Below are 11,961 nucleotides of genomic sequence, written 5' to 3'. Positions count from 1 at the left end.
TATGGCGATGAGGGATGTGGTTAGAGGGCACGGTGGGAACACGTTGATGGCTGGACCAGATTATCTTAGTGGTCGATGATCCCAGCGGTCTTTTCCAATTTTAATGAATCCACAACAGCGGCGAGAAGTTGCCAGGAGGCGAAAGTGCGGCCGCGAACGCGCAGCCTCCTCTAGGCCCCGCGACGAATCTGCCGAAGCGGATGCAAAGAGCAGACGGGCGCGCCCCTCCGTCCCCGCACCCCCAGCTACGGTGTGGCGCTCGGCCCAATCTTCCCGGGCCGTGCCCACGTCGGAGCGCGGCGCGTTGGGCGTGGCGGGCCCGGCGCGGAGGAGGAGCGGAGCCGTGAGCGGAGCTGAGCGGGTGCGGCCCTTCCCGCCGCCGGGGCGAGGCCGGAGCGGGAGGCCGGGCGCGGCCCATGGACCGGCCGCGCCTGAGGCGGAGCCCGTGGAAGGAGCCGCTTGGCCCCGGAGCGGCCGTGAGGGGCGGGAGGCGGCGCGGCTGAGCGGCCCCGGGGCCTTGCGCGCCGCCGTCCGCCGGTTCGGCCGCCCGGCACCATGTCGGCCAAGGTGCGGCTGAAGCGGCTGGAGCAGCTGGTGCTGGACGGGCCGCAGCGCAACGACAGCGTGCTGAGCGTGGAGACCCTGCTCGACCTGCTGGTCGGCGTCTATGCCGAGTGCAGCCGCGACTCGCCGCTTCGCCGCGACCGATACGTGTCCGACTTCCTCGAGTGGGGTGAGCCGGGCGGCGGGCCGAGGGCGGGGGGAGGCGTTGGCCCCGCGGCGCGGCCGGAGCGGGGAACACCGGCTCTGGGTGCGGAGTCCCCGAGTCCCGCTGCGAGCCGCTCGGCTGCGGAGCGTCCATGGGCCGGGCAGACCCCAGCGGTAGGGCGATGCCCCGCTCCTACGAGCGCTGCTGGGCTGCGGGAGGGCTCCGAGCTCCGCCGCCGTGCCGGCCCCGGCCCTGCTGCGGCGGGAGAGAGGTTACGTCCGTGTCCCTTCCGTTCAGGACCGGCCCCAAAGGACGGAGTGCTGCCAGGCGGCCTTTGTGGCAGCTTTGTTCAGTGGTTTTGTGGCACTAAGCGGGGTGATGGTGAGAGCCCTCCGATAGCGGACAAAAAGAAGCGTGGATACATGCTATCGCACTTTTATCCTAAGTTTTCTGTCCCTCGATGCTTTGTAAAGGTTGTTGACTGCAGGCAAGTGAATAGAAGAGATTCTTCCCTGGTGCATGCTTAACTGAATTTATGTTAAAACGGCCATGGTGGCTGACTGGTTTATTCAGCTGAGTAAGTTATGAATAATAATGCGCAGTGAAGGTGACTTAACTTCTCCGTGGAAAAGGAACTGGGGGTGAGGGAGGAGAGAGCACTGCTCGCCAGAACGCTGTCCTGTTTATCAGCTGGGCCATGTGTGTGCGGTTAATGAGGCTTTTAAAGATCTCTCTTAAAAAAAACCGAACCCACAAAACAAAGGATTTCCTTAGGGAGGGGGAGGGGCGATTTACTTCAATGGATGCAAGTGTGCCCTTGGAGCTTCCACTGCAGTGCTGAGACGTGGGGACAGCTGGTTCTCCTTAATTTCTGTGGGGACCACCACTCTTTGTCATATGCTAACCAACTAAGAGGATTCACTTCCTGGACTCTTCTATTGACGTCAGTAATGCGATTGCCAACTGAATAATTAACCACTTTATCACATCTGCCCTGCAAGCTGCAGCCAGGGGAGCATTGATTATTTGTTTCGTGGTGGAAGCTTTGTGTGTCTTCTACGAAGTGCAGTGTGTTGTCATACTCTTGTTTCCCAGCTGATAGCTGCAGTGAGTGAGCATATATGAACTGGTTGGAGTGATACAGCGGACTGCCATGGTACTTAAATCATTCTCTTAATTTCTATCCTTTGAGACAGGCCAAAGAGAGAGATGCTTCTTCTGTAGTGCTGTTGGTGGTTGTGCCTTGCTGATGGATGCCTGTATTGTCCTTTTCTGTGTGATGGAAAGACCAATTATCCAGCTGTTTGTAAAATTGCTTTTTTAAGTTCTATTTGCAGCATCCACTGAATGTGAAAAGGTTACTGACTTGATGAAAAGTGTAGGTCGCAATAAAAACAATGTGTAGCTCTTACTGCAGCGTGGGATTACCCTAGTATAACAAAGTGCCTATTCAATAAATAATTGAAATCTATGTGAGCTACCATCTGGTGCTGCAGAGTAGAGATAGAAGTTTATAATCCGTGCTTTTCCTGGTAAAAGGATGGGCCTAAGTCTGGACTGCTTGTATATTTGCGTTCCATCAGCCGGGAATATCCTTAAAAGCAATTAAAGCTGATACTCTGGGTTTCTCCCTTTCCTTCAAGCTGTTAAAAGCAAGTAAATGCCAACAAGACACCTTTTATCTGTGTCCTAATGCCCTCACAGCGTGTTTCCACTGACAAGGAACTCGTTTCTGCCTCCAGCTAATGAGGAAAATAGCATGCCAAACACACTAATCTTCCTCATGTCATGATGCGCAGTCTTAATTACAGTTCGTTTCTGTGTTAGAAGATATTCTGGATTGATGTGCTGTGTTCAGTGTGCTGTTATATGTCTGTGGCAGCATGAGAGTGTAGCTAAATATTTGGGATATACTTTGAAGATCGGCACATTTCTTTATCAGCTGGAGACAGAAGGAATTTCCTTTTGACAAAATGGAGACTTATCACTGACAATGGAAATAAGCTGCACGAGTCTGAAGGTTAGGTTAAATCGAGCTGTGTAACAAAGCATTCCTCTACAGTTGTACTGCGAGACTCGGGCCAGTTTCTCCCAGCTGACATCCAAGAAACTTTGCACATCACCTGCAGTGGTTAGTGAGCCCCGTATGATCGATCTCATTGCTTCTGTCCTATAAACCTGGTTGCTGCTCCCTGCAGTCCTGCCACAGGCTTATTTCTTCAAAACCTCCTTCCTATTTGGTAACCATAGAAGAGTGTAGGGTGTGGCCATTTGCCCAGGGGCATTCCATCTCTTCAGAAGCATCATCAGAATCTGCCATTTTAACCTTGGCAGTTGTAGCTTTCCCATGGTGAATGGCATTTTGGTTATTCTATACTTTTTTCCCTATGCTGGAATTATAATAATTTTTTTTTCTTATGCCAGGTATCTTTGGAGCTGAGCTTTCAAGTGAAGATTTTAGAAGTAGTTTTCTTGCAGTTACTTTTATTTATAAGAACTCTTGAATAAGATCTCACTCAATTAGCTGTTGCTGTATTGTTTACATAATGGATACTAAGATAATGCTCAGTACTTCTAGTGGGAATTAAATCCAAGTTTGTTAACTCAGCAGACCCATGTCTTACATGTTCAGCAAGAGTTTGCCAAATCTGTGCTTAGTGTCATTTTAAGCCATTGCTGCATATGCTGCTCCTACAGTGAGAAATAATAAAGAACTTCAATAGCCAGCTCTGTTTATTCCAGTTACACTTTATCTTTCCTCTCTGAACGTTGTTACCAGGACTGCCCAGCTGAGAGGGCTTTTTGGCCTCTGAGGCCAAGTTCCTTGCCTGTCCCTGCCAGACCTTGTAGCACTGTAGGGTTGCCAGGAGAGCTATCTGGTGCTGGGCAGTCCTGGTGTCCTGAAAGGCCCACAGATCAGCCTTGGCTGATGGTGCCCAAGCCCACTGAGACAACCCAAAGATGCGGCAAGCAAGGAGGAGGGTACACGGCCTTTGGAGTTACTGAGAGGATTATGCTGGTCACCAGTGCTTAGTAATGTCTGTGCACTGCAGGGGGACCTCCTGAGATACTTATCCTGAAAAAAGCGTGTCTGACCTTGTGCATGACAAGGAGAATAGACAGGGTGGGGAGCCATCATGGCTCGGTCTGCATGCATCCACCTGCCCTACAGTTTGGCTTTTAGGTGCAGTGTGTTCCTCTGTACGGAGCATGTTGTTCCCTCATACTGAGGAATATAAAGCTTTCCTAATCCCATACTGAATGTACTGGAGCACAAGGATGGCTTGCTCACAGGGTTACTTCACTACAGCCGTGCTCACCTAACGTCACTTTATTATTCAGGACTGATGTCAGTGGGCTGTGCAGTGCTTGCTGCCCCTTGCTCCAGCCAGCAGGGGCTGGCACAACCAGCTGCTCCATTCTCCAGCAGATACTGGCAGGAGTTGAGCCAGTCAGCGAGTGGTTTTGGTGCAGAGTCTAACAGGAGTGGGCCTTGGTGTTCAGAGTGTTCTTAGTGCTGCACAGCCTTTCTTACTCCAGCCTTTGTTTCCTCTGATCCTGTTTTGTACTGCTGGCACTCTGTGTAGGGTGAGATGGCAGTCATCCCCATGAGATTTGTTCAGCATTTCACCCTCCTGGACTACACGCTGGCTTGATTTCTTTGTGAGAACACCTCAAAGCCAGTGTCTGAATAGGTTAGATTGATCTTCTGCATTCTCAGTTTGTGTAGGGTCTGCTCTCCAGTTAGGCTGCTGTTCTGCTTTTGTTTTTTCCTTATTGCTATTGTTGTTCTGTTTGTTTGTTTTCCCTGAGAAGAAGTAACTTGAAGGCAGGCTGAAGTTGTGGGGAAAAGAAAGAAGTCTGCAGCTGATTAGCACAAGTAGGCCAGCTGGGCACCTGCTGTCAGGCTGCTTGGCTGGCATAATAGGCAGGCAGTGCATGCTATTGTAGTAAGAGCAATTTATTCTCACTGTGGCTTAGGCGGGGGAAAAATGCGTGTGTAGACGCTCAGCAACATCTCCAGCCCAGCCTTGAGCTGCCACTTTTGGGTGGATGTCTGTTACATGGGTGGCTGTGCCATAGATGGAAAAATCATGTGCAGAATGCTCAGCAGAAGGGTTGCTGTTCTGCTGGTGCAATGATTCACAGCTTTGGGTCACTGCGAGGACTGGTACTTCAAGTTTTGCATCTCGCTTTTGGTGGGGGCTAAAAGAGGAGTCTGTGAGTTAGTTTTGCAAGTCTGCTTCTAGACCTACTTTCTTCTCCTTCCAGCTGCTTGAGAGGCATGTTAAGCTTTCAAATAAAAGGCTCTAATGAGTGAAGAGAGAAACTTGCAGTGGCCTTCCTCTCATAAGAGTTTAGAGTCTGTTCTCTCAGCTTGGAATGGCTATATTCACATGTGTGGATGTGAATCTGAGAAAGGGTCACATTTCTGCAGCCTGCATATAGGGCTTCTTCAAAGCTTGCTGCAAGGTAGCCCTAATCCTCTGGCTGCCACAGAGACTGATATGCTAGAAAATGAGCTAGGTAAGGGCGGGGATGTGGTGTGTGGTACTGGTGCATGAGACAGAAGCTATTTTGAAGTATTTTTGAGATGACCTTAGGGCTGTCAGGCTTGGAGCACTGCTTATGAGGATGTTCCTTGTGTCCTTTTTTGGGTAACATCAGGAAAAAGTGTCACTTAATGGCATGTTTCTTGATTTGAGTTTTGTTAGCTTGAATTCTCTTCCCTTCACCACTTCCCCCTTTCCTACCCTTCCCGTCTGCAGAAAAAGCCAGGAAGTGCCTCCAGCCTCTGCGGACCTGTTTGACATCCTTCTCTGCAGGCAGAAGCTGGCCAGAGAGTGATAAGCCTGTTGAGAGACAGCTTGCTTCAGTAGCGTAGGCAGCTGATGAATGAGAAGTCTGAATTTCTGTCTCTGCCTGAAGTCCTTCCAACCGATTGCTGAAGCCTGTTGTGTTCGCTTGTACTTGAGGCAGCCACAGGAGGTGGTGGGTGAGGCTCTTGGGGCAAGGAGCTACAGACTTGCAGAGGTTGTGGAAAGGCTGGTGGTGGCCATGGTTTCTTTGTGTGCATTGCAGCGTGGATACAGCTGGAAGTCTTTCCTGCTCCCTGAGGGCTTTTCTGTGTTCAGAGTCAGGGCACTGTAGCCTGGGTCGCCTTTGTGAGGAAGCCTTTGGCCGTCATCTGGCAGACAAGCACTAGCAGGGCCACTGAACCCTGGCTTCCAGCATTCTCTGCTGTTAACGGTTCTTTTACGAAATTGATGTTGGGATTAAGTCATGGTGGAGTAGCAAAAACTGCTTACAAAAACATCAGCTTTAAGAGCTCTGTAGTCAGGGCCAGTGATCTGAAGGCACGAGGTTCAAAGCTCACTACTGAGTACATAATGGACTCTTTACAGCACATCTCTTCTAATCTCGTATTTTTAGAACAGGGCAATATCTTTTAATTACTTTCTGTAATATTCTGTGCAATGCTGGCATTGAATGTGGAATTGTGTTCTGACAGTGTGAAGGTTTCTGACACTGTGGCTTGGAGGATGAGATGCTCACCAGCATGTGCTATTAAAACGGCAGCTGTTCTGGGCAGAGATTGTCCCTTGTGCCATCCAAGGAAGTGGGTATTGCTTCTGTCCTGTGGATAGATAGTTTCCAAAAGCTTGCTAATAAGTTGCTTGTTAAAGGCCGCTACCCATTTTGTATTTTAAAGTTGTTTATATATGAAAAGTCAGCAAGGGATAGATAAGTCATTGCTGAACTTGTATTCACATAGAAAACATGCACATGCTGTCTGGCACATGATACAGGAGAACGTAGAACACAGAAGTAAGATTCCAAAAGCATCCATAAATCTAACACTTTTCAGACTTGTTTCATGTAGAAATACAGAAGTCATTTTCGTTCCTTTTTTTGTAGGTGATATAAAGATGCAGCGTTTGGCTAAGAAATTCTTTATTTACACCATCAAAACTTCCGTAGTTGGCACCACTTATGCATTCTCAGTGGAGAGAAACCTCTTGGATGTTGGTTTATTCAGCAGATTTGGTGCAATGAACTTTTTTGTCAAGTGAAGTTGAAGTAACCTTTTCTTTTGCAAATAATCCACATGAGGGGGTGAGTCAGTATCTGTTACACCTACGAGAAGGAAACGGTTTTAACTGCGTGAGTCAGGCTGAAGAGACTTCTTTCCTCGGCTTTTTTTAGCAAGTTGATTTTGCTTTATGGTTATATATTAATACGTCGGTTTTCAGAAATCTTGATCTGTAGCTGAGATTAGCTGGGAATGTTAAACTACAGCAGATTCTTCAGACTTTAGGAAATTTACATCCTTCCTTATAATTTGAGACACTTTGTGCAAGCTGTTTTTGGAAGGCTGTTACAAAAAGGAAGAATTATGATACCTAAACAGTAGCGAATGTATTAGAGCCATTAATGGAATGTAGTGCTTAGGATGCAGATTAACTGCATAGACTCATCTCCTTATTTACCCATGTCTGAACAGATGATTGGGATGCTGGCTCACAAGCAAAATCGTTGGGAAAGGTGATAAGGGGCTTATTGAAACTTTTTACTAGATTTTTGCTTTGATAATGCTTCAAACAGAATTAAGCTTCATTATCTAAGGCTCTTGCAAAGTACGCATGAGAATTCCAATCTGTTCTCGATGTAGTCACTAAAGAGCTTATATCACACTTGCTAATATGTCTGACTGAAGCTCTAGTATTTAAAAAAAAGGGAGGGGAGGCTTGATTTTAAAAAAGCTTTCTGAGGTAAAAAAAATTTTCAAGTGTGTTCAGGCTGTGGTTTGGTGTGTTCTGTTCTTTTTAAGTGCCTCCTAATACTAAAATATTCCACTGTGTTTTCATCAATGTATGCAGATTGCTGGAATGCAAGCTTCCACTTATGAAGACCTTTGTTCCTATAATGAATGTAGCTTTTTTCAATAGGAAACTACACACTGTTTTCTTAAGTCCTGATTTTGCATAGACCTCAGTAATCATGTCTGTACTTGGGGTGCATTGAGATTAAGCATGTGCATCCATCATTACCAGCTGAGACTGTGTGCCTGAGTTAGTAATTTCTGTCATTTGTGCCATCAGGGTCTTAACATTGAAATCTGTTATTACTTAACCATGGCTTGAAGCTTCAGATGTGACTGGCACCTCTGGGTTCCCAGCTTGAGACCTTGAAGAAGTCCGAGGTTTGGAAAACAGCAGGGATGTCTTCACTGAGCATTGAACATTTAACATGGATTCATTAGTCAGGTGTGCATTAATGCAGGCTGAGGTGATGCTCTTACCTTGCCTAAGTGCAGTGCCATTAAGGCCTTGATATATTCAGCTGCCTTTCCCCAAAAAAGCCAACTAGAGAAAAGACGAGAAGCAGCATCAACTCCAGATATGTCCCAAATTCTTTTCATGTTTATGAATGTTTTCTGGCAAAAAAAAAGTGGATAATTGCTTTGTGAAATCCTTCTTGAAGTTCATCTATGTCTGTTTAGTGAAATGTTCATTTTCAGGATTTTAAAGCAGTGTATAAAGCATTCTGTCTGAACATTTAATTCAGCTTAATCATAGGTTATTTTGTTCCACTTTTCGTAAAAAAAAAAAATCAGAGATAAATATCAAAGATGAAACCAATTTAAACTCTTTAAGTGTTTATGTGGAAATCAATGTTTTTTTGTTAAAGGAGTGCTGCAACTATTCTGCCAATATTGTGCTTTTCTTCAGGACTGTGTGGTTCGTGGGATTTGGATCCTTTCTTATAGAAGATGGGACCTCAGTTAAAGTATAGCAATGTGGCAGGAGTATGGCTTCCTGCTTGCAGCAGCTCCTCAGCTGAAGTACTGTACGTCTTCCCTGCATGTGACTTATGGAAAAGCTTTGGATCTCTACAAATTCTCAGAAAATGCATAAACATGGCTTTTGTTTTCAATTGGTTTAAATGCTGGAGTACTGTGGAAATAAACAGCTGCAAACTTTTTTCTTTAAAAAGAAAAAAAATTGAAGGTGTTATAAACCTTGAATGAGTTTTAGAGTTGTGCTGGGTGTGTTGGGGGAAATCTGGCCTCATCTGAGGAAGGAAGAGGTAATACTTCTTGAGCATCAGAAGCTGTTGTCCCTACTCTTATGGCATTCCTCTGTCCTTGGTTTCCCCCTTCTTCCAGAGATCTGCGCACACCCTGGGGACGGACGGCGGTCCTCTCTGCTATTTCTGCTGCTATCACAGCACGCCTTCTCCTATCTTAATCTTCCACATCCTTTCTCAGAAGTTGGCTTCTTCGTGCAGCTTTTCTGTGTGCTGCCAGTTCTATTGCTGCCCTTGACGTGGCTGATCAATGCTGAGGGCTGGAATGCTCTGCCTGCCTTTTATTTTGCTGTAATTAAGGCAGAGTAGGAACAGCAGGAGGGTGACTTTAGACACCAAGATCCTATTAACGTCTTGAAATATGTTCTCTCCAGGATTTGCTTTTTAAGGTGCATGTTTGGTTTTTAAGTTTAGCTCTTCATGTGATAGGATCAATTATCCTCCACCCTCAATTTTTGTGTATGATTTCTGTGTTCTCCTTGACTCTTATTAGTGCTAGGAGATGAATGCGGTGTGCGTGTTCTGCAGACTTTGTTCTACTGGCTTCTGTCTGTTCTGGGACTCGATCCAAAGAAGTAGCATGTGTCTTTTTTTTCAGTGGTTGCATATACTTCATGAAGATGTATATACTGAAAATTTTAAAAAAATAAAAAAAAAAAAAAAAAAGCAATAGGGTTTCTGTTATCTAGTATGTGATCATTTGGACACTGTCCATGAGTTGAAATGGGAATGTAACTTCTCTTTGAATTTTCTCTCTTTTATACTTGTGTGTTCTTTTTAAGGCTGGGGTGGGATTTCACTGTGTGCTATCAGTGGGTTCTTTTAAATGCTTTTGTTGCCCTGGAGCCCTGTTAAGGGCTCAAAAAAGGAAATGGCGTTTTTATGATTCAGGACCTCACCCTGGTTGCCTTATTACATAGGGAAGGGAGAAGAACATTTTTACATGCACAAATGACTGTAAATGATCTAAAGATCCTAATAAAATAACTGGTAAGAAACCCCTGGATGCTTGGTTATAAGTGCAGGACGAAGACTAGAGTTTGTGGTAGATAGTCTTTCTGCCTTTTATGGATGACACGGTATTTTTACTGAATTCCAGAACACATCATCCTTCAGAACAGACTTCCTGACGACTTGCAGATAAGGCACTTCTTGTGTCACAGGGAAATAGTACAAAAAGTTTCCTTTAGGCCAGATTTAGTGAGGAAAGTGTCTCAATTGTATGCCATCGTATTGCTGTACTGAGGGATTCAGTTCGACTATTTAAACTTCTACTCTTGTAAGTGTAGATTTCTATTATCAGTTCAACTGGGGTTTCCTGGGTACTTAATTTAAGTTTGGAATAATGACAATGTTAAACTGTTTTTAAACTGTAGTTTTGCTGTCTGATAAATAATAAAAGACAGCATGCCATGGGAATGCCTAACTGGAGACTGTTTCAGGCCCACAGACTGTCTTTGTGTTGCTCTTAGAAGCATTTACTGGTCACTGAGGCAGCTGAACTGTAGTTATTGCTGTGTGCATATTCTTGAGAGTCAGCAGGATTTACTGGGTTGGGTGTAGTGCTGTACCTGCAAGGCTTGAGGCTGTCAGCTCCACATCCGTGGCTAAGAGTATGCAATCTTGTGCATCCTAAAGTTGACTTTTTCTGATATAAATTGTAAAGGTAAAAAATGTAATGGTGGGGGGAGAGGGATTAATTTAAAATGTTTTTAGTGCTTTTTTAGGAGAATGTGTCCTTAGGAAAGACTTTGCAGTAGTTATCCTCAACATTAGCAGTTTGTGTGTTCTTGAGTGACTGAACCCAGGAGTAGAAGCGCCCTGGTAGATTTTGACAGAATCAGAAATGGAGGTACTCTAGTTATAAACTTTCTGCTCTTGCAGGTACTATTAAACATTGCAAAGGTTTTATTTAATGTTTCAGGCACCCTCAGTGGAGGGTGAGGATATCTGACATCACATTTGATACTTGACTTTTTTTTGATCCTTTTTTTGATACTTTTGCTTACCAATATTGTTTTTTCTTCACATTGTGAACCTCACGAAGTTGGACACAAGTGCAGCATCTCACACTGTGGACTTGTAAAAGCTGGGGAATGACCGGCTGGAGAGCCTTCAGAAAAGGATTTGGGGATCCTAGTAAACAGCAAGTGGAAAAGGAGTCAGTGGTGCATCTGTCTGGGAATGCAGGCTGCCTGTATACGGGGCTCCCACAGCTCCATCCCAGAGTATCTTTAAACCTTAGTTGGGCCAGGTGCTGCACTACCTGGCTAAACTTGGACTTTGCCTCAGAAAGTTGGACTCTGTGATCTGCAGAGGTCGCTTCCAGAGAAAATGTTATTCTCATTCTGAATTATGGTTTGTTTTTTTTCCTGTGTTTTAACATGAAAGAGTTCCTCAGACTTTTCAGAATGAAAACTGAAGTAGATGCCCATAAATCATTCTTTGTTGTTGTTGGTATATAACATAGTTCAAGTAACTTGTGTGAATGCACTGTTCATTTTTATTTTTTTTTGTAATCTCAAATGTTTACCCTGATTGGTTGGTGTTTTACCACGTAATCTGAATGTAAGTATTGGCCAAATTTTAGCTAAATGTTGGACTTGTAAATTATGAGAAACTAAAGTTGTTGTTTTTTTTTTCCTGTGTTGTTTTGTTGTGCTTCTAATAAAAGTGAATTTCCTCATTCCTGCAATAGAATTACAAGAACAGATTTTAAGAACTTTTGAACTTACACTTTATGTCTTTTGCCTTTTCCCAAGTACCATTTCCTGATGTTCAGTTGCTGGTCTTGACAGTAGTTGAAGTATTTTTAAAGCTTTGTTGCATGTGGCTGTGGGAAGCCTGCAAGCCCTGTGTGGCTGTGAGGCTGAATCACCGCTTAGGAAAATAAAGGTGTTGTTGATCTTCTAGATATTAGTGCTGTATTACAAAGGGATCTCTATCTAGTAGAATCCTGAGTATTCTTATGCCTGACATGACAAGAAGTATGTCCAAGCAGTTGCTAACAACAGGGTGAAATAAATCTACCTCATAGCTGTAAAGATCTAATGGGAGATTATCCCTGGTTTTTGTTTTCCTCTGTAAGATAAAAACTCATAAAACTTGCGTGAAGTTGGACTTGAAATATGGCTTTTCATCCTGGTATTGTTAGTGCTAGA

The 11,961-nt window shown here is 44.9% G+C and overlaps 1 protein-coding gene across 3 annotated transcripts in view; it reads left to right on the top strand.

The window, feature by feature from the left end:
- Positions 1-399: 399 nt before the first annotated feature.
- The window catches only part of CDC42BPB (CDC42 binding protein kinase beta), an 87,468-nt gene continuing 75,906 nt past the window's right edge, over positions 400-11,961 (top strand). The window contains exon 1 of one of the 3 annotated variants that reach the window (XM_052696227.1): positions 400-733. In XM_052696227.1, coding sequence (XP_052552187.1) covers positions 556-733 — 178 coding nt within the window. In that variant the 5' untranslated portion in view covers positions 400-555. The remainder of the gene's footprint in view (positions 734-11,961) is intronic. The other 2 variants (XM_052696229.1, XM_052696228.1) reach the window with 2 other exon arrangements.

The sequence above is a fragment of the Tympanuchus pallidicinctus genome, unplaced genomic scaffold, assembly GCF_026119805.1.
Source record: "Tympanuchus pallidicinctus isolate F22 unplaced genomic scaffold, pur_lepc_1.0 scaffold3, whole genome shotgun sequence".
NCBI classification, from domain to species: domain Eukaryota; kingdom Metazoa; phylum Chordata; class Aves; order Galliformes; family Phasianidae; genus Tympanuchus; species Tympanuchus pallidicinctus.
The sequence above is the reverse complement of the archived record's forward strand: the minus strand, read 5'-3'. Positions and strand labels throughout refer to the sequence as shown.